Consider the following 22,920-nt stretch of genomic DNA (forward strand, 5'->3'; position numbering starts at 1 on the left):
ATTAGACAATTATAAAAACCAATCTGTCTGTGTAATATAGAAGAGTCTCTACTGTATGAATGATATTGTCTCAGTTTTCTACTACTTTTACTGGAATGCTTGAAGGAAATAGTTGTAAATGATTGTAAATCATTCAGCTGGCTGGCATGAGCCAGCAGTGCCCAGGTGGCCAAGGAGGCCAACAGCATCCAGACTTGTGTCAGCACTGGTGTGGCCAGCAGGAGCAGGGCAGGGATGGGGCCCCTGTGCTCGGCACTGGTGAGGCCCCACCTCAAATGCTGGGCTCAGGTTTGGGCCCCTCAGGACAAGAAGGCCCTTGAGGTGCTGGAGCGTGTCCAGAGAAGGGCAACGGAGCTGGGGCAGGGTCTGGAGAGCAAGTGTGCTGGGGAGCAGCTGAGGGAGCTGGCGGGGTTTAGCCTGGAGAAGAGGAGGCTGAGGGGAGACCTTATCGCTCTCTGCAACTGCCTGACAGGAGGCTGTAGTGAGGTGGGGGTTGGTCTCTTCTCCCAAGTAACAAGTGATAGAACGAGAGGAAATGGCCTAAAGTTGCACAAGGGGAGGTTTCAACTGGATATTAGGAAAAATTTCTTCACTGAAAAGGTGGTCAGGCATTGGAACAGGCTGCCCAGGGAAGTGGTGGAGTCACCATCCCTGGAGGTATTTAAAAGCCATGCGGATGTGGTACTTGAGGATATGGTATAGTGGTGGACTTGTTAGTGCTAGGTTAGCAGTTGGACTTGATGATCTTAGAGGACTTTTCCAACCTAAAAGTTTCTATGATTCTAAATATTGACATTTTACTTTTGGATTTTTTTTATGTCAGTAACTTCATTTCTTGACTGTTCTTTTGCTTGCTCCTCAACCTTCTCATTTTGTAGTCTTCCATTCTGTCTTTTACTGGCAGTGCTATTATAATTGAAGAACTTTTAAATATAAATAAAAACATTAAAAATATGGTTTGTATCAGTCATTAAGCTATAATTAGTCATAAATACTAGCATGCTTAATGGCAAAGACAGCCCTGGTCTGCTGGGTATATGGTATATAGGACCATGTCATATGACACAGAATGATGCATTTCAGTGGTCCATGTTGAGGAAAGGTAGGGTTTGGACTAGTATTTACAGTTAAAATCTTTTTATCCTCTCTTTTTGGTGTCACTCCTTTTTCTCCTTTCCAAATTAAGTATCTGGCAGGTGCAGGTGTTTGATACAATACACTTGTGTAATTTATGCATACAGGAGGGTGGAAGAATATTGCTAAAAAGGATATAGAATAAATAGTTCTTATTTATTCTTTAATACTTTCACAGAATTCCCAACATGTGAGCCACTAACTCAATTTATATGCAGAAATGGAAGATGCATTAGCAGCAAATGGCTCTGTGATTCAGGCAAGTATCAGATGTTCCATATCTGAAATGAATATGGTAGATATAACATAAATATTGCTTTGATACTCATTCTTTTCTTCTGAGACTGATATTGCCAGTTTGGCTGGTAAGTGGTCAGAATAAATATAATATTTCTAAATTACTGACATGACCTAGAAAGCAGCAATATTGGAGCTTCATATATGGAATGGTGCAGTGGATATAGTAATAGTTACAAATACTTTAGTCTGTAGGACAAAGGGTGATGTAATCTTTCATTATTAAAAAGCTATGCTATCACATGTGAAAGAATTTTCTACTTTTAGAAAACAAAATAGTCCCAGTGGCCAAAAGACCTTATTTTTGGCTGTTTGTGGGCAAGTTCAATTTAATAAACAGCATTGTTCAAGAGGGAAGGCCAGGAAGGCCTTACCATGTAGTTATTTCTTTTCTCTGAAATAATACATATTTGAATGACAGCTGTTCAAATGAATTTTTCTCATAGCTTGTGATGTCATTGCAATCCTAATAAACTGGGTTGGTTCTTCATGCGCCGCAGCATTTGATATTACTATAATTTTGTGAGGCTGACAAGAATTCATTCAAATTATGGGAATTGCCTTAAGATTATTCTAATGACTACGACATTAAAGTAGTGAGAAACTACATTCTACACTTCTTTATGTGCTGCTGTCTTTCTCAGCCTCACACTGTTGCCAAATACATGAAAACAACATTTGCAATACTATTGAAAAGTGATTCTGATATCAGGTTTTCATTTTGGTTTATATGAAGCTCCTTGTGTGTGCTTAACTGTCTAAGTTAGCTTAACGAATCACCAAGAATAAAGTAAAGCCACTGTGTTTGGAAGCCTGTGTAGCTATGCATGACTGAAGAAGTTAAGAAAAGCTACAGCCTTCTCGTGCTTGCTGGTGTCTGTGATTGAATAAATGAATAAGTGTAATGGGTTAGACTATGCAAAATGACAAAGTCAAGTGCTGTTGGTAAATTAGAGTTAATATTACTTTAAATTGAAAGCTAATTTAATTTTTAATTTAATAATAGTTATCTATGCATAGATAGTTATAGTTCTATGGATATATAGTTATAATGATAGATAGTTATCTATAATTAACTATATAACTATTACTAAATATCCTTTTATGGACTCTACTATTTAGTATAATACAGGTTATACTATCTAAACTAAAAATGTATACATTTTTAGTCTTAGTCAAAATAGTTAAGCTTAAATAGTTTTAGTAATCTCACTATAAATTTATCTATACTAAATATAGATATCTACAAATAACATTGGGGGCTGACCTGCTGGAAAGCAGCTGTGCTGAGAAGGTCCTGGGAGTGCTGGGGGGCAGCGAGGTGACCCTGAGCCAGCACCGTGCCCTTGTGGCCAAGAAGGGCAACAGTGTCCTGGGGTGTATTAAAAGGAGTGTGGCCAGCAGGTCGAGGGAGGTTATCCTCCCCCTCTGCTCTGCCCAGGTGAGACCACATCTGGAGTGCTGCGTCCAGTTCTGGGCCCCCCAGTTCAGAAGCACAGGGCACTGCTTGAGCAAGCCCAGCAGAGAGCTACCAAGATGCTCAGGGGACTGGAGCATCTCCCATATGAGGAAAGGCTGAGAGACCTGGGTTTGTTCGGCCTGGAGAAGACTGAGGGGGGGATATCATCAATACCTATAAATATCTGAAGGGCGGGTGTCAGGAGGACGGGACTAGACTCTTTTCAGTGGTGCCCAACAACAGGCCAAGGGGCAACGGGCACAAGTTGGAACACGGGAAGTTCCACCTGAGTATGAGGAAGAACTTCCCTGGGCGGGTGCCAGAGCAGGGGCACAGGCTGCCCAGGGAGGCTGTGGGGTCCCTTCCCTGGAGGCATTCACACCCCGCCTGGACGCGGTCCTGTGCCCCTGCTCTGGGTGTGCCTGCTCAAGCAGGGGGTGGGACGGGATGATCTCCAGAGGTCCCTTCCAGCCCCTGCCAGTCTGTGATTCTGTGATTCTGTAATAGTTATCTATCTATATATCTAATAGAATAATAGCATCTAATGTCTTATGATAAAGTAACCTTAACTGAATAAGTTAAATTAAGAGCTAATATTTACATAGAAGTAGATTTACCATATGCCTGGGGGCAGTAAGCATGCTATTTTATTTACGTTATTTTCTTCCTGCCTTTTTGGAAATATCTTTTTCTCTTCACATCTCTTATTCAGATTTTTTATCTTTTGAAATAATAAAGAAAATCAATATTTGCAGATGATGACTGTGGTGATGGAAGTGATGAACTAGGCTGTGTTCACTCGTGTTCTGCTGATCAGTTCAGATGTTATAATGGTAGATGTATCCCAAGTCACTGGGCGTGTGATGGTGACAATGACTGCGGAGATTTCAGTGACGAAACCAAAACAAACTGCAGCAAGGAAGGTTAGTTTGTTGTTTGGTTTTTTTTTTTCCCCTCCCACATTTTAACACTTATAAACACAGAGAATACTTTATTGTAAATACAGAGGGCCAGTCTTCAGTCAACGAAACAGAGAAAATGCTTTTAACCTTGGTAAATGTTGGAATGGAAAATATGTCAAGTGTAATATAATGCAGGAGTGTATCATAGAAGAAGAATGCATTTGAAAACAGAATGGGTATTATACTGAGATAAATTTTGTAGTTTTACTTCACCGAATTATGCTAAATGTGATGTTTGTCCTTTTACAGAGATGCATGCTGCCTTGATAAAGAGGCAGTAAGCAGCATTTTTTTATGTTACATTTATATATTCTGGAGTTTTTATGCAGTAACACTCATTTTTGTATGATCCAAATTATTAGGTTTTCCTTTCAGTAGTGTTACTGACCCGTAAAAATGTTTTAACAAACTACAGTCCCATTTAAATGCCATACATTGTATTTATTTGGGTGGGGAGAGAAGGGGAGGATGCTTATCGAAAAGGATAAAGAATAATCAGAGAAGAATGAGGAAATATTTTTCCCTCGTATTTTTCTCATAGTGGTTTTTCCACAACAAAGCAATTGTACATTACCTTTTTGGTCTGTTTGCATGAGTTTATGTTCTAAATCTAGTTGCAGACCTCATACAAATAGGTGAGTTAGCAGAATGCTGTGCATGAGTAGTGCGGTCCTTAATTTTTATATATTTACAATAATTATTATTTATCTGTATGAAAATAATTGGTCTGGAACTAAACTACTCACTTTCCCCCCTCTTCAAGTCCATCTCTGAGCTTAAAGTCCTGTTCCATCTTTTCATACAATATCACATTATGTTGGGATTTGCACCACTGTCTCTGAATAAGCACTGTTTTACACAGTTATTGTCAGCTCATATGTCTTCTGTGTCCTGCTCTGCTACGTGATGCACACTTTCCAGCAACTTGTCTTTGCTTTATTAATGAGAGGATGCAAGTATGCTGATTATTTAAAAAAAAAAAAAAAAGGCAACTTTTAATAAAATAAACCGTATATTTATAGACAGTGCTATAAGAATCTGTTCAGATAATACTTTTTGGTACAAACAGAAATGTTTTAAGTTTATCATTACTTTAAAGTACATCTTAATGTCATTACATTATGAAATGCTAGTCATAACAGTTTGGGAAAAGGAGGGCAAGGATAAAATTAAAAAGGCCATAATCTAGAAAATATTAGAGAATTAAGCATGTGATGAATAATTAAAGTCATATAGTTATTGTGTTTTGAAACGTTCAAACTGGTTCCATAGTTGCACTGAACTGAAGTTCATTCCTGTAGAATTCAGAAAGGCTACAACTACTCTGCCAGTGCTGTAATAGGACAAGCCAGGCAGGTGTCAGGGCCAGAACTCTTGTGTCAGTGAGAGCAGAGGTGTGACCTCTCATGTTTTGTGTGCTAGGAGATGTACCTTATCGGAAAAAGGAGAATGAAGAAGGAGGAGGGAATGTAGCTGGAGGGTGAGAGGCAGGGCTTATGAAGCACCAGGAAAACTCCATCACCTTACATCTCCAAATTCGTTCTTGTCTGAGACCTGGGCGGGGGGGGGGGGGGGGGGGGGGGAAGGGGGGGGGAAGATATTTACCTTGAGCCCATGTTGGAGGGGGAAGTGAAGGGAGAGAGCAGGATAAGAAGGAGCTTGTCTGAAGCTTGTGTTGGAGTGATGAGTTAGAAAGGAATAGTGAGTTTTGAGTGTTACACTTGGGGAGTCTGATTTTGGCTTTGGGTAGGAAGGGGGATTCTAAGTCATTGTAGACTTGGCATGGAAAAAACTCACATAAACAAGTTCTTCAATGTAATTCTTTTTTTCCTAAGAAACTCCCTCTCCTGGAAGATGCAATGGGAAGGAATTTCAGTGCAGTCCTGAGGGGAACTGTGTTCCTGAGTTGTGGCGGTGTGATGGAGAAAAGGACTGTGAAGATGGTAGTGATGAAAAAGGCTGCAATGGCACTATACGACTATGTGATGAAAAAACAAAGTTCTCCTGCAAGAGTACAGGTATGTGCTTGCAGATATATTTTGCTCTCATTTATTCACTGTGTGTGTGCATCTGTCTGTTTGCATGATCTGAGCACATACCTACTATTTGAATACTGCTTTTAATGTTTAATACTGCTGAGGTGATGTTACTTATTGTACTCAAACCGGGAAAAGAATAATAATATACTTCCCCCAACCTGTTTTCTGATTTATGATATAAAATGGATGGGTTTTGAGATTACTTAAAACTGAAACTGTTCTGTATGATAGTACAACAAACCAAATAGTTAAATGTAGCATTTAATACTACTTCAGGTATTTTCATCTCCTTTCCATCTTTGACCCTAGAAGTCAGTTGATTGAAATGCTATAAAGTAATTAGCTAGAAGACTTCAAAGAATTAGAACTACAGCACAGGAAATTTGAACCATTATGTTGTAAGAAAAATACATTCTTTAAGAATGTTTAAAATCAGATTTTGGTAAGTATACTTCATTAAAAATGTGAAAAGAATGTGACAATCTTTACATTAGGATATTTTGCAAAATAATCCTTAGATGGAACATTTTCTTAAGGGAGAGTCCAGTTAAGGAAGAAATTAATATATGTTGGCATTGTATTGATCTTTCTACAATATCTTTCAAAGCTTAATGAAATATTGGAGGTAAAATAACTTTTAAAAGCAAAATTTAATTCAGGATATAATAAGTATTAGTACTGTTGCCATGAGGCAACTCTAATTATTACAGGAAAGGAGAACCCATTCTACTGCCTGTGATACAGCTAGGCATGATAAATACTGCAGTCTACTTACATGAGCTCGTCCAAAAGTATTTGTGAACGTGTATAGATACAGTAAGATGTTTATTCAAATCTACAGTGTGAATAGAGTTCATTTTTAATATGTACACTACTTTAGGATGTCTTAGAAATGCTTGGAGGTTTGTTGCTGCTTGGATTTTAGAGGAATCATAATGTCCAGATAAGTAAATGTGGAATACCGAATTTTGTCTAAACAAAACATCTCCCTTTGTGTTCCTACAGTTTCCATGATGGTGTATAGAACAAGTAGCAGTTAAATGAAATAGCTTCAATAAGTAAAAATGGATTATTCACTTTTAATAGAAAGGTCTGTTCCCTGAAATAAACTGACAGAAACCTTGACTCAGGAAATACACTTCTTCCTGATACTATCTTTTTTCTAGTGCTTAAATGGGGAAAAGGATTCAAACTACGCTGCCTCGTTATACGCTTACCGATGTTTACAGCTGTGCACAAAGAAGGCAATATCTCTGTCAGTTTACAGGATGACGGATGAACTGTGACTTCTTTATCTGCCACATACAAATACAGCAAAAAAATATATTGTCATCAAGCATTTGCTCAATTCGAGGGTATACGGCTCTGAAATACTGGAAAATGCAATCATGCTTGTTGACCGTATGGAAACATCACTTTAGGAATCGGTTGTGACAGTTTCATCCATAATTTTTTTTTTTTATTAAGAATATCCAGCAGAGGGTATTCTGTAACTTATATAGATAGTCTTTTAGAAATTTGCCTCTAATAGTTGAACATTTTTTCCTATTATGTCACCTGAATCTTTGCTGCAAACTTAGTTGTCTTCATCTTTTCACCAGTATAAAAATCTTTTGAATATTGAAAGACTTCTGTCATATGTCTCCTTAACCACATTTTTTGCTGAATAAACAAATACTTTCCCCCCCCTCACACATCTTCTATTTTTATTTTATATTTTTAAACCTTTAGTATTTTTGTCGGTCTCACTGGAATTGTCCAACCTGTGCAGTTCTTGAGCTGCAGTACTCAAAGTCAGCCAAAATGCTGCAGGGCACTTGAGTTAACAGATTTCAGAATTACATTTCTATTTTTTTCAGGAACATCACACAGGTTGTTTGTAGTGATGTGTGGTGAAAAATATACCAGAGTTTGCACAGCAGTATGATATGAAATGCAATAACTACCTGATTGAGACTGATGACTGTTGGGCTGCTTCTAGCCAGTTATTTCTTGCCTTTAAATTAGATCAGGATTCTTTTAAATTAGACTAGACTAAATAAGATTAGACTAAGATCCAACTTCCTATTTTAAATTCTGATTCTGTCCTCCAAAAATTATTACAGGCATGTACTTCAACTCAGTTTTATGTACTACATAAATCTATCCTTTTTATTCAGTCTTCCTACTTTGCAGTTAGTAGCACTGGACCAAGAGCAGAATCTATGCAATCTCACTTAAAAAGTCATCTAATTACTTTAATGGTCATAACTGAGTACTTCTGTGAAGGCAAATGCAGAAGAGCCATGAATACTTCAGTTTAGTAAGCAGTAGATCTGAACTGTATTGTGTATTTGTCATACTTACTCCTTTCTATATTTCTTTCAAGCAGCAGTTAATTTTATGTCTTACCATTTTTAATGCTACCCTGTAAGCTATTATTTTGTACTTCTTTTTTTGTCACATGTTAATAAGATACTAGAGCAGAAAAAACGGATACAGGAAGAAGTAGGATTTCTTTGGAATGGAAAATAAGGAATGGACATAGAGAGGAAATAAAGTCAAGCGGAGATCATCACAGTGATACTGGAGAAGGGCAGTAGCTATGGAACCATTTGGATGGGGAGTGTAACTCAAGATACAAGTATGTGACAAGTAGAGAAGAATGGAGAGAAGTTGATACTGAGGAAGGCTGGGAAGGAAGGGTTTTTGAGCAAGAAGGTGATGAGGAAATGGGTAGGGCTGCCCTACAGATTATGTGAGGGTTGATGAGGAGGAAAGGGTCACTGTGGAGAGACATGGCATGAGAGGAGTTTGGAAGAGGAGAAGTTTTAGTAAGAACATAAGAATGGGGAGCATGGAGGAGTTCAAAGGGTGACTGGAAAGGATATCGGTTATAGGGTAGTTTTAGCAGCGTTGCTTCCATTTGTTCCCTGCCTGCTCTGTCTCTCTCACTTTTAGATCTTTAGAGCTGCATATCTTGTACAACTACTATAATGACCCTCTTGAACATAATGATGGCTCAGAGTAATGAAATTTCTGACTGGAGGGGTGGATTCAGTTGATATTAAAAATTTAAATAAAAAGAAACCACCATAGCAAATTGTGCTGGTTTTGGCTGGGATAGAGTTAATTTTCTTCACTGTAGCTGGTGTAGTGCTGATGGCACATCGATGTTTTAGTTGTTGTTAAGCAGTGCGTATAGGAGCTAGGGGCTTTTTCAGCTTCCCATGCTCTGCCACGTGCACAAGAAGCCGGGAGGGGAGGGGGCACAGCCAAGTCGGTTGACCCAAACTGGCCAATGGGATATTCGTATCGTATGACATCATGACCAGTATATTAACTGGGGGAGCTGGCGCAGGGGAGAGCGATCATGGCTCAGGGACTGGTGGCGTTATTGTCTCATTATTTTCCTTTTCATTATATTCTTACTTTTGCTGTTGTTGTTATTAATATTATTGTTTTATTTTAATTACTAAACTGTTCTTATCTCAACCCATGTTTTTTCTCACTTTTACCTGTCTGATTCGCTCCCTCACCCTGCCGGTGGGGGAGTGAGCGAGCAGCTGTGTGGGGCTGAGTTGCCAGCTGGGACTAAACCACAACACAACTAGAAATTATATATGTAGTTCCAATAGTGTTATCATTGTTTTCTGTGGTAACAGCTCTCTTCTTCAGGCCCCCAAATCATTCCTTCTGTCTCATCCAGGAGACATATATAAACATCTGCTTTCCACTAAAAGCTTTTAAATGCCAGAAATGACCAAATAGTTCAGTCTGTCTCAGGTTTGTTCCACAAGGCAAGAAAGATCACTGACCATCACAACATTTTGTTCAATATGTCAGATTAGAGCATCCTTTCATTTTGACAGGAGTGAGACTGTGTCCATTCTATAGGTCAGGAAGGCATTACAGCTTTAGGCAGTAAGAAGTAACTGTAAGAGGAAACAGAATGCAATTAACACTCCACCTGGTCATACCAGGTCAGACCGCTAGTTTTCCTACATTTTAATGAATAAGCAGTTGAAAATCTTCCTGGGCTCAGTATCCCAACAAAAACTGAGCAGTATATAAAAAGTTAATTCTGTTGTATTTGCTAGTATTTGTAGGAAATAAAAAATGTTGGAGCAGCATTTGGATCTGACTTTCCCACATATTTGTTCCTTCAGAACTTCTGATTCACTACTTTACATCTATTTCTTCTGTGTTACACAGAAGAGCTATGGAAAAGAGCAGATACATCCATTGAGGCAATTAATTTGAGATGGAATTTTACTAAAAAGGTTCCTGGAAACCAAAAATATGGATTTCAAAAAGGGGCAATAAAGCAAAAATACTTCTGTGAGTTTTAAGTAATGATTTCAAGGCAGTCATAATACTTCATTACGCCCATCTCTTTAGAATTTTGGCAAAGATTAATTCCTTGTAAGTATATTCCACTTAAGAACATGTCATAGCTATCACAGCAGAAGATGAATCTTTTATTATAAAATATATCTTCATTAAGGTAAGAGAAAGGCAGGAAAACTGATTTGCTCTGTAAATATTTGTATGTACCAAAGATTAAAAAACAGATTAGGAGCTCTAATGGAAGCAACGTCAATTTACTCTGGGATCTGGTTAGCTTGCTGGATGCTGATGTTTTTCATTAGCTTTCTTTCTACTGCTGTGTTATAATAATATATAAAATCAATTATCATTTCAAGATAATAATGAATACAGACACTTTTGAAACACTTCTGATTGCACGTAAGGATAAACTGCATACATATAATGCACGCGACTGTTTTCCTGTGTCTGCGCAATTCTGTCCTTTAGTGTAGGTTATCTGGGACTTCGACCAATCTAGAAAATGTTCAAAGCTTTTCATTCTAATTAACACCACTCCCTGTTTAAGTTTTCCAGGTGATTTTGCACTGGTAAAATTATGTTCTGTTGTCTGAAACCATACGCACTCTAGTATGATCCTGAAGTTTCACTTCTTAATTTTCTTCACCAAAACTGAAAGCGGTCTCAATTTGCCATGAGATGTTACAGAAACATATTTTCTGCATTGTACTTTTTTCACTGTAATTTATCCCATTTTCATTCTGTGAGGATGATGGCACCCTTCCCATTAAAAAAAGAGTAAAAAATAAAATTAAAAGCATTAAGCTAATTTTAAGCAAATATTTCCTTTAAAGGAAATTGAAATCTGCCACTGTATTATGGCAGGCAGCAGAGTTCCAGTTAGGGACAGTTGCTACATTGTCTGCACAGCTGTACAGAATCTATTTTGAGGTGGCTTTATATTGCCCTGTGTCATGGGCCATACAGAGTAAAAGATAGCCCATAGTGAATTGGGCACTGACATGTACTGAAGAACCAAGGAGATCAGAGTTTCACCCTAGTTGATTATTTCACACACTCCCTCACTTGCTTCCCCCACAAAGCCATAATCAGTCTCAATTTCCTACTGGGAAGATTGCTGCTAAACTGGGAAGGTTGGGCAGAGAGTTGTTCATGCTGTGCAACAGCGTGCAGTTACCGGTCTTGGGCAGAACCAGCCAGTCCCTGGGCATCCACTAGCATTGCTATCAATGAATCCACACATCTCCAAGGTCTTCCTTCCCATTCCAGCCTGATTTTCTCTACCTAAATAGTTTATAGGCAGAAACACAATGCACGATCTTCTTCCTAACCCATGGTTCTACCTGTTAGAATTGTGGAATAGAATCGCAGAATCATAGAATCAATTAGTTTAGAAAAGACCTTTAAGATCATTGAGTACAGCCGTAAACCTAACACTGTGAAGTCCACCACTGAACCATGTCCCTGAGTGCCATGTCTACGTGTCTTTTAAATACCTGCAGGGATGATGACTCATCAGGGATGTTGTCTCTTCATTAACTGGAGAATAAAGCACGTGGCACTTCAGTTCAGTCCAGTTGTTATCAAAATTTACAACTAGCAGCTAGTGGTTGTAGCTAGCAAGTCACAAGTTTATGCTTGAGTTGAAGAACAGTTTGAGCCAGGAGCACCCACCCACACACACCTGTAAGTGGTAGCATTCACAATCTCGGTTATTTTTCACCTATTAAAATCTCTGGCTTGGGTGATTCTAATTTAATACCCGTATATTTTTTAAAGATCGTAAACCCTTTCTCAGTCAAGAGGCTGTCTTACATCTCTAAACATTTTTTTTCTCCCTTTTGAGGAGTGAAGGAAATGATCTGAAGCCTGGTTTGGTAAAACTGAAATCATGTAAGAAATTTCATCTGCTGTAGTTATTTTGTCTGGAAGCTGATCATTTATCTGACATAATCTGGGGATTTATTATTGTGTTTACTTCCTAGAAAGACTTTTGTTTCTCAAATCCAGGGTAATAGAGAGTCATATATTGAAACATTGCTCCTATGGAAGGCTGTTGCAGTAGAAGGTAGAGAGATGAAGGAAAGCAGAAATTTAAAAAAAAAAACAAAAACAACATTTAAAACATTTTAGTATAATTTGGTATTTTAACAGATTATGAGGATGTGTCCTGCCTTTATGCAGTTCTGTTCAGTAGAGAAATAATTAGGACTGCTGTCGTTTGGAAAATTAGACTGTCAACGCTGATGTAGATGGTGCTTCAGAGTATAAGTACAAGTTGGTTTCTTTCTGTTCATCTAAGAGGAAAGTACTATTAGTAGAAAAGCGTAACAAAAAATATATATCTGTGTAATGTTACTGAAGGTTTTTTCTAAAATTTGCTTCCAGTCTGATTTCCTGTGTTTATTGTCTCTTTTCTCCAAGGGAGATGCATTAGCAAAGCGTGGCTATGTGATGGCGATATTGATTGTGAGGATCAGTCTGATGAGGATAATTGCGAGGGCTATATGTGTGGACCGCCAAAATACCCTTGTGCTAATGATACCTCCATCTGCCTACAGCCTGAGAAGCTCTGCAATGGGAGAAGAGATTGTCCTGATGGATCTGATGAAGGCGATCTTTGTGGTACTTCTTTTAGACACATTTTCCTGCTTACTCTTGATATTGTCTGTCGCAATACTTCTTGCTGAAAAAACAGTTCTCATGTTAACCTTACTGAAATCTGATCACAGTAGCCTATGTGAAAATATTTATTTAATTTAAATCATACTGGTTTTGTGCTTGAAGTATTTGTTTTCTTCAAATAAGGGAAAACATAGTTCCTTAGGTAGGTCTTTCATTTCCTAACCCCTTAAAATACTCCTGGAGGTACACAATTTAAAAGGCTCTGGTATATGTGAAAGGCTTTAAGCTAATTTGCAGTTCTCTCAAACTGCAAAAGCTTGAGTTGATAGAATCCTGTCAGTAGCTGTGTAGGAGTTTATGAAGAGATGCACTGGGATGACTAGGAGGAGTTAACAGGTCTTCCCGATGGTGATGATGAAAGGATTTCATGGCATGTCAGACAATGTAGGTTATCTCAGCAAAATTGTATTCAGTAAAAAATGTACAAAAATAATTTCATAAATCTGATAGAAGTATTACAGAGAACCTAATTGCATTATTATAAAATATATGCAAAGATAAAATGAATAGATATTAAAAGAATCTATAGCAGTAGTATTGTACTATAGTGATGGTTAAGGGATAAGGAGTAAAACGTTTGGAGGAAAAACTTAAGTAATTTTACAATTCTTTTCTGGTATATCTACAATTTGCCTCTCCCCACTGACCTTGCTTTGCATAAAATGTTTTACAATCTCCAGCATTCTGTTACAAAGCATTTGGAGATGTGTACGAGCATTTTCACCCTCTAGGTTCTATCTTTACTAGGATACCCTGCACTGGGCTGTGCTGGGTCACCTGAATTGCTTGGCATAGGCGGCAGAGCTCACTGGCTGGGCACCAGCTGCTGCAGGGTATGGCAAGGGGATCTTTACGCTGGCCTGCGGACTGTACTGTAAGAGTGGATATTAAATTCAGTGTTCCTCTGGAATATGATAGGATTATTTTGTATATCTAAATCCTCCAAGAGCTACATATGAATCTCATGCTGTCTAGACTTCAGGTGAAAGAAATTATAGCAAAAATTCACTTATATTATTTCTATGATAGTTCTGTGTTTGGACAATCATCTTCCTACTAGTAGTAGCCCGTTATGACACCTGTATCCTGTTGGATACTGTGTAGGGCCAAGCTTGGTTGTTAACACTTGTTACAACTTTTAGATGGTGTGTTATTTAGCCAACAAGTATTTCAGCAGTTGTTAAATATTTAGTTTTGAAATATACCTAAGCATAAACTAAAGGACAAATATGGGATGTTGGGCATCACATTAACACATTAAGGAACTTGATCCTTTTTTGTCGTGATTAAAAAACCACCTACAAAAAACGAAGCTTGAAACCTGAACCAAAAATGGTTGGGGTGTGTTTTTTTTTTTTGTTCGTTTGTTTGTTTTTTGTTTTTTTGTTTGTTCTTTTTTTAAGTGGGAAGGAAATAATTCTTCTGTAGAAAACAGTTATGTTTTATACATCTTAACACAAGCAAGCAAGGCTTTCAGAGACTTGTTAGAATCAAACAAAATAACTAAAAGACACAAAGAGATAAATAATTAAAAGTGAAGCCTAGTTTCCAGTGTAACAATGGATGGTTTAGGCCCTCCCACTGATTTCCTGGATGTCAGTAGTACTATGAGGTAAGAAGTACTTCTATGCTTTTTTGCTTCAAAGGTCACAGAATTTCTCACAGCCACAATTATCACACTTTTAATTCAGATGCTTTAAAGGTTTCAGAAATCACCTTCAATCCATTTAGCAGAGCTTGCAAGTCACCAGTTACCTGCAGAATGTAATGTGGGAGCGCTGCCACAGAGAATGCAGAAGTAGTATCCTCTAGTAGCTATTTTTGGAAAAGGAGAAAAAACTCCTGATTTTTAAATCTTATTTATACATGTTTCTTTGACAAGTTGCTTGGGATATAGATACATAGCACTAAGAGCTGGAGCCTTCTCCCTGCAACCTCAAGGAGCTGGAGGCAAGGGAAATATTTGGGAAAATATGCTTATTTCTTTGTGCATGAACTTTTGATCACCACTGAAGGTGGCTGACCCATAATATTCTTTGAGCTGACTCTGTATGGACATTCTTTAACTTTTAAGTGAATGAAATAATACACATGAAAGTCTGTAAAAAGATATATGTATTTTACATCTACCGTTCTAAAATCCTGAAAGATTGCCATAAAGCTGCCATGCTGAATACTTACAAATTAGATAATTTAAAAAATAAATATAGAAAGCTGATTAACAAATGTAAAATTCAGTTTGCAGTTCTTAGGGGCTTTGTAGGTGTTTTAGTTGATCTGGCGGCTTTAAGAATATGCATTATAACTGACAGCCCTTACTGCCCTTAATGGTTTTGTTTGTTCATTGTTTAGTTTTTTTTTCCATGTTATTTCAGATGAATGTTCACTTAACAATGGTGGATGTAGCCATCAGTGTTCTGTGGTTCCTGGAGGAAGAATTGTATGCTCCTGCCCTGCAGGATTCAGTCTTAGTCTAGACAACAAAACTTGTGAGATTATGGATTACTGTACCAAACACCTGAAATGTAGTCAAGTATGTGAACAGCATAAAAATACTGTCAAGTGCTCATGTTATGAAGGCTGGAAGCTGAGTAAGGATGGAGAAAATTGCATTAGTACAGGTAAGTTGAAATTCAGTGTATTTTCAATATTCCAGATGTTAATAGCTGTTAAATCCATTTAGCAAAAAGTTATTTCCTACTTTTTTTTTTAATAAGAAATACAGCCTTGGATTATCCAAACGTGGGGCTGATAGCAATCTGAAGAACTCATTAAAGCGGTCCCTCTTCTTGGTTCAGGAGGAAAGGGTACTGCAACATTAGTTTGTTGCTTATAAGACTTTCTAAGAATGTTAATACCAAATAATTTCTAAATTGTTTGAAGTTTTATAAAGTTTTAAATTTATATTTAATATGCAGGGGATGTATTTATGTATATGTAAGTGTGTGTGTATATATATTGGAATATAGGGGATTTACTATGTACTTTGAAGAAATGGATCAGTCTATGACATCATGATAATGATCAGTGTTACTTGAGGGTTCAGAAGTTTAATTCTGAACGTGCACGCACACACATATGGTCACTTATCTGCTGCCTCTTAGTGTTCACAATTTAACCTGTTTTTTCCACCTACGAAAATCTGATACTTGTTTTTTGATATCAGTAAGCCCTGCCAGCTCACTAATTAAGAATAAAAGCAATATAAGCCACAATGGGAGAGGGGAATGCATTCCCCTCATTGTTCACTGTTGATAGGTACTGAAACATGATTTAGAAACTGTGTTAGGGGTGTCTTTTTCAAGTACAGTGTGAATGTGTGTGTGAAATACAGACATCTATGTGCAATATGAACTGTCACCACATTTTTACCCTCACATACGGAGTTAAAAATAGCATTGATTTTGCTGTCTAGATTTTAAAAATTTCAGTTTAGGATTCTTTGATATTTATATTCTTTATTATCTTTATTCTTTGATAGTATCATATAAATTCTGAGTAGAAATAGCTCCCAAACTGTCTATTATTTATTTGGATATTTCAGAATTCAATAGATATCGTGATTAACACGTTCTTGATTTATTCCAGATACTTAGAATTTCCCCTGATTAATCATATGAAAAAAAATCTGAATCAGTAAGCTAGAAATAAAAGCCAAATTTTCCTATTGCTAGTCACGTGAAATAATTTTGTAGCTAGCAGCCAACTTAATGGACCATATTTCAGAAAAGGCAAATTCTAATCCTTCTGCTTTGACAACATCTGAGCTAATTTACAAATCATTTCGGAACTTCATTACAGTAGTAGCGAAGCCCTTAATTTACTTATGGCCAAAACATCTATTGCATGTAATAAAAATGTTTCTTTTTGCCAAAACAACCAATAATTAAAATTTGGTTTTATGTCATGGATGTTCTCTTAAATTGCATGTCTTGTCTTTGAACTATTTTTTTAATTCATTAAGAATGTGGTTTACATTTTTCTGGCCAGAATAACTGTTGTTATAGTTTCAAGAATTATGTTCAAATTGAATATTTGTGTCTCCACAGTTGTTGTTATTGTATGTAAATAATTATTACTGCAGTATGAGATCAGGAACATGTGTTCTTCAGACATTACTGAGCTATGCTGATAGCTCAAATCGTGCTTCACCAGCATAGTACTGTGGTTCTGTATATCTGAACTATATTTTATTGCTGTTAAAATTCTCATTTTATGACGCTGCTTCAGTCTTATTCTCATTGACTTTTCATCGATCTAATTTGTTTTATTATGGACCTTTCCAATAATTCAAAAAGTGCATTCTTACTGGGTAACAAATGAAAGGAATAAAAGCATTTAAGACAGTGCTAGTAACTTGGTAGAGGAAAGCTTGAGACAAACTTTAAATTAAAACAAATAAAACTCACCACTATTTGGAAGCTAAAGATAAAAATCCCAAAGTGAAATATACTCACTTGTGGTGAAAAATAAGAAAAGTGAGACTACGGTTTCTCAGTTTTTCTTAAGCCCATGAGATATTTCTTCTTAATGTTTACTGATATTGGTGAGAATCTGAAGTTAAAAACTGATTTTTACAGATTTTCTCAAAGAATGAAATACTAAATATATTATCTGAGACCAGTGATGTCAGCTGGTGTAAAGAAAAATGATACCCTTCGCTACAAACAGTAAGGATACTATCCTAAAGCTGCAACAGAATTATTCCATATTAAATATGACATGTTTTTACAGTCATTAATAATCTTGGGCCCTTTGAGTTTATTTCAATTGAAAGACATGATGAATACTCTGAAGGTCAGATCCTCTGATACTTTAGTTGTTGACTGTGTGAACAGCATTTTAGTAAATTGAGCACAATTTTAGTCTCATTTGTGAATCTGTTAGCCTCAAAATGTCCATACCATTTATGTCTCTGTGCATGAGATCTTATAAAATGAAGAAAAAAGCTTTCATATAATACTATTACAAGTAGAGTTCAAAGTGATCTTGCAAAGATAAATAGTCCCAAATGCCAAACTACTTCTTCAATAATACCAGTTGGTATAAAGTAATTCTTAGAATAGCCATAGTGATTTAAAATGCCTTGAACCAGGAGTAGATATGTATTATATTAGAGCAGTAACTAATAATCCTTTTTCCAGGAGAAAAAAATTACTCAGAGGAAAATTATTACCTTTCCCTTAGCTGCATTTTTTTTACAATCTAAAATAGCACTTTCCTATGTACAGTCAAATATTTCACTAGTACAGAGCAATAACATGTAAAGTTAGTATGCAGCACTTCACTTTTTCAAAATATTGCAAAAACATTTATTTGAGTGTCCATCAGAAATCTAATGGGAGGATGAATGCTGAAAATCCAGTAATGTATGGAGTTTTTTAATGTCAGTTGAGAATCAAATAGTCTGTCTGTCAGAGGAATCTAATGAATTACCAGAGAAATATAATGTGTTATGGAGTAATAACTATATAAAAATAAATTGCTTGAATTGAGCAGTCCTTTTTTTTTTTTAATTTTCTCTCTCAATGTCTCTTTCAATGTCTTGATCTTAGTTCCCCTGTTTTTCCTTATTTCTGCTTATGTTCTTTTCCTTTATTGTGTTTTTCTCCTTCAGAGTTTCTTCACTTTCCGTATCTCTTGTTTTCATCTGTTTTGCTTTTTGCTGTTCTGGCGTGTGTACTGTGACATTACTGACTTCCCAAAAACTAAATGTTTCATTCACGTTTAAATTTGTATTGATTGAACTGAAAGTATGCTACAGAGCTCCATTATTCAGATAGAAAGTCAATATAAATTTTATATTTTCATACCCGTCTTCCTGGTTTCTCTTGGAACACATTTCAAAATAAGTTGTGCTGATATATTGCGTTTGAACTCTTTTAGACGATAATAAGGATACCGAAAAACATGTTATTGAAAGATACTTAAATTTCATGTTTATGTTCATCTTTTCAGAATTTGGTATAATAAAAGTTCGATGAACTCAGAAACACTAAGCTTAGTATAGATTTAATTAAAAAATTACTGTCATCCTTTTCTAAGCTGTGGGAACTCCATTATATCACCAGAGATATATATTTGGAAAAGAGGACGATGTGTGTGTGTATTTGATCTATTTTAACTGGGTTTAAATTCAATTCTGTGATAATTTCCAGATAGCTTTCAATACTAAAATGCAGGGGGGTGATGGGGGGAAGGGATGGTTCAGTCATCTCTGAGCAATGTCAAATTTTTAAGGAAGTTTTTTTCAGACTCTTTACAAAGGTATCATTTTCCTTCGAGTAAGTTTCATAAAAGCACAATGTAGGTTGCTTGCTCTGCTACTGTTGTTACAGTAAGCTTCAGTTAGCATTTTTTCCGAGAAAGAATTTTAAATGAAAACCACCGGAAAAGGTGAAGCATCATTCTTTCTATACAGTCTTTTTTGAGTGTGTTGTGCAGGCATTTTTCTTCTATCAGAACTTTTTCTTACAACTTAAAGCAGTTCATGCTTTATGTTTGCATCATATATTTTATACACTTACCTATATGGTAAAAAAGCTTTGTGCAGTCATGAAGTCAGAAGGTACAGAAATGTGTGATTTTTCTGTAATAAATTGTATCACTTTTCTTATAAAAAACCTTTAAAAAATGGAATCAATAACCCTGACATTGGACTGAGTTAATGTGAGATTTTATGAAAATACTCATAATCAATTGGTAAAATAAAAAGTATTTGCTCTCAATTTCCAGAAGAGAAATGAAGTGGGAAAATTACATCAAATTTTTTATTTACACAGTGGTGGAAGCATAACCTTAATTAAATTTGATGCAGTTCAGTCTGAAAATTCTAATTCACTATAATATACCTCATTTTATGTAGTCATTGAATGATAAGGTTGGAGGGACAATCAAAGGCTATCTAATACTGCTGTTGTTTATCTGCTTTCAAAGACCTTCAAGACACCTTCAGTGGTGAACTCCAAGTTTCCCAGGGGTGAGAAGTTTCAGTGCCTCACTCTTCTTAAGAATTTTTTCTAGTCTTTTGGAGTCCTCCTGCTCCAGTTTAAGCCTTTAATCCTTGGCCTACTTGTTATTTATATAGAAAACAAGATTTTTCCCATTTTCAATTCAACAGCCTTTCATGTCTTTGGAGAATTTAATGTGCTTCCACTCATCATCTTATTCCATTGTTTTCTAAACTAAGCCATTCCAGTTAGTTCATTCTTTGCTTGCAGGCCATACTTCTTAGATGTCTTACAACAGTTGCTGATTTCCTCTTGCATTCCTGTAGCTGATTTACATTCTTCTTTGAGTCATGTTTAGAACAAGTTACAGTATTTTAGATGGTCTTCTGCAACGCTTAGGAGGAGGGAGTGGGTTATGTCATTTTTATTTCAAGTGCAAACATTGAATTGACCTTATTTACAGAACCATGCCAGTGTTGATCTAATATTCTAGATTCTTTCCTACAGATCTGGTATCCCATCAGTTACAGACTCATTTTTATGCAGTTTATCCTTGAAATGTGGTATTTACTACACATACAATAATAACAGGGGTCAGGCAGTAATAAGTAATATTCAAGACTATTCCAGTGCACTGGGTTTGCATGGCAAGGTTTTGGTGGCGGGGGGCTACAGGGGCAGCTTCTGTAAGAAGCTGCCAGAAGCTTCCCCTGTGTCCGACAGAGCCAACGCCAGCCAGCTCCAAGACCACCGCTGGCCAAGGCTGAGCCCATCAGCGATGGTGGTAGTGCCTAGGGATGACATATTTAAGAAAGGGGGAAAAAACTGTGCAACTGCAACCAAAGAGAGGGGTGAGAATACTCCTCTCATGAAGAGAAGAACAGCCCTGCAAACACAAAATCAGTGAAGGAGGAGGAGGTGCTCCTCTGCAGATTCCACTGCAGCCCATGGTAAAGACCATGGTGAGGCAGGCTGTCCACCTACAGCCCATGGAGGTTAATGGTGGAGCAGATATCCACCTACAGCACCTGGAGCACCCCACACCAGAGCAGGTGGATGCCTGAAGGAGTCTTTGACCCCATAGGAAGCCCACACTACAGCAGGCTCCTGGCAGGACCTGGGGCCTTGTGGAGAGAGGAGCCTGCGCTGGAGCAGGTTTGCTCACAGGACTTGTGACCCTGTGGGGGACCCGTGCCGGAACAATCTGCTCCTGAAGGACTGCACCCCATGGAAGGGACCCACACTGGAGCAGTTCGTGAAGAACTGCAGCCTACGAGAAGAACCTATGTTGGAAAAGTTTGTGGAGGACTGTCTACCCTGGGAGGGACCCCAGGCTAGAGCAGGGGAAGAGTGTGAGGAGTCCTCCCCTGAGGAGGAAGGAGCAGTAGAGACGATGTGTGATGAACTGGCCACAACTCCCATTCCCCATCCCCCTGCACTGCTCAGGGGGAGGAGGGAGAGAAACTGGGAGGGAAGTTAAGCCTGGGAAGAAGGGAGGAGTGAGGGGAAGGTGGTTTTAAGGTTTGTTTTTTATTTCTCATGATCCTACTCTGATTTGATTAGTAATTAATTAAACTAATTTCCCCAGGTTCAGTCTGTTTTGCCCATGACAGTAATTGGTGAGTGATCTCTCCCTGTCTTCATCTCGACCCAGGAGCCTTTCATTAAATTTTCTCTCCCCTGTCCAGCTGAGGAGGGGAGGGATAGAGTGGATTTGGTGGTCACCTGGTGTTCAGCCAGGCTCAACCCACCACAGTCATCCAGGCTATGGTGATGGATTGCTAGATTATGTAAAGCAGAGTGGTGGCTGGACTCTGGCTCACAACTCACCAGCTGGCACTAATTACTGCTATCCATTTGGCTGTATTTAAATAGCCTTATCATAGAGGAACCTGTTAAACTGGTTTCTGTCTGCTTTCTGAATTCTTTCCAGAAAAATTTTGCACTGAGATGCAGTTCCTTTTGTTTGTCGCCATATCAGTCATTCTTTTGTTTTATGTAGTATCACATCAGTGACTTGGCTGTATATCAGCCACAATAACCAAGGATCTCAATTTACATCTTTGCATTTCTACAGGAGGGGTAAGAAAGAGGGGAAAGACAGCAGCACTTGACCTTCTCATTTAAACCAAATGTCCAAATAAACAAAATGGTGTTACTTTGCCTACACGTATCCTCTTACCAATTTCTCATTGTTGCTTGCATTCTTAAGTATTGTAACTTAAATTTGTCAAGATCCCATTGAACTCTGATTGTTGTCATTGGTGTACTTGATGATTTGTACCGTAGGTTATCTAGCTTAAGCTAGACTTCCTCTACTTTGAATGAAAAAGCCCCATCCAATGTAGCACACATTTATTAGGTTTCTTTTTTTTCCATTGTGGTGTTAATTACTGAGAAATATAAAAGAATCTACTGGTGATGTCCATCAAGTGTGTTCTTAGGCACTGGAGTTGCCTAAAAAGCAGTACATCAGTCGTCTCCTGTATAATAGCTGCCAATTTATCAGAAATTGGAAAGTGCCATTAAAGTGTTTCTCAGGTTCAGATAACTGGTATTTGTGAAGTCGCTACTAATGTCAGTGATCCTGTTCTTCATTAAATTATTTAACTACTGCAGGGCTTTGAAAAGTTGCCTTTGCAGGAAGTAATTCATTGCTTTAACAAATAGGAGGATCATTTGGAAAGTTGAGCCAGAGTATGAACGAGTACTTCAAGAGCAGAAACATACCTCTGCTGAGGTACCTTATGAACTTCAAACATCATAGATAATCTAACCTGTATGTGCAATGGTTATCAAGAGAGAACATGAAATTAATCTTTTTCAAAATGAGGTATAGAAACATCTTTCTGTTTGGTGATAATTTGTGCAACATTTTCTTTGAATATTTTAGAAGAATAATGCAATATTACCTATTGCTATAAACTGCCAATAATATGTCTTATATATAAAATAGGGATTTAATTGTATGGAAAACAGAAAGAACAGGATTAATAAAAAAAAAAAGTTTCCCACAGAAAAGGATTGGTGTGAAAAACTTTATTTACTAAAGTGGATAAACTGAT

At 37.3% G+C, this 22,920-nt stretch overlaps 1 protein-coding gene across 1 annotated transcript in view; it reads left to right on the forward strand.

Annotated features, from left to right (window-relative positions):
* LRP1B (LDL receptor related protein 1B) overlaps nt 1–22,920 on the forward strand; it is a 761,744-nt gene that overhangs the window by 492,491 nt on the left and 246,333 nt on the right. Inside the window, exons 19-23 of the mRNA XM_064451033.1 lie at nt 1,313–1,393; nt 3,646–3,813; nt 5,688–5,870; nt 12,645–12,845; nt 15,281–15,526. Coding sequence (XP_064307103.1) covers nt 1,313–1,393; nt 3,646–3,813; nt 5,688–5,870; nt 12,645–12,845; nt 15,281–15,526 — 879 coding nt within the window. The remainder of the gene's footprint in view (nt 1–1,312; nt 1,394–3,645; nt 3,814–5,687; nt 5,871–12,644; nt 12,846–15,280; nt 15,527–22,920) is intronic.

Source organism: Phalacrocorax carbo, chromosome 5, assembly GCF_963921805.1.
Source record: "Phalacrocorax carbo chromosome 5, bPhaCar2.1, whole genome shotgun sequence".
NCBI classification, from domain to species: Eukaryota; Metazoa; Chordata; class Aves; order Suliformes; family Phalacrocoracidae; genus Phalacrocorax; species Phalacrocorax carbo.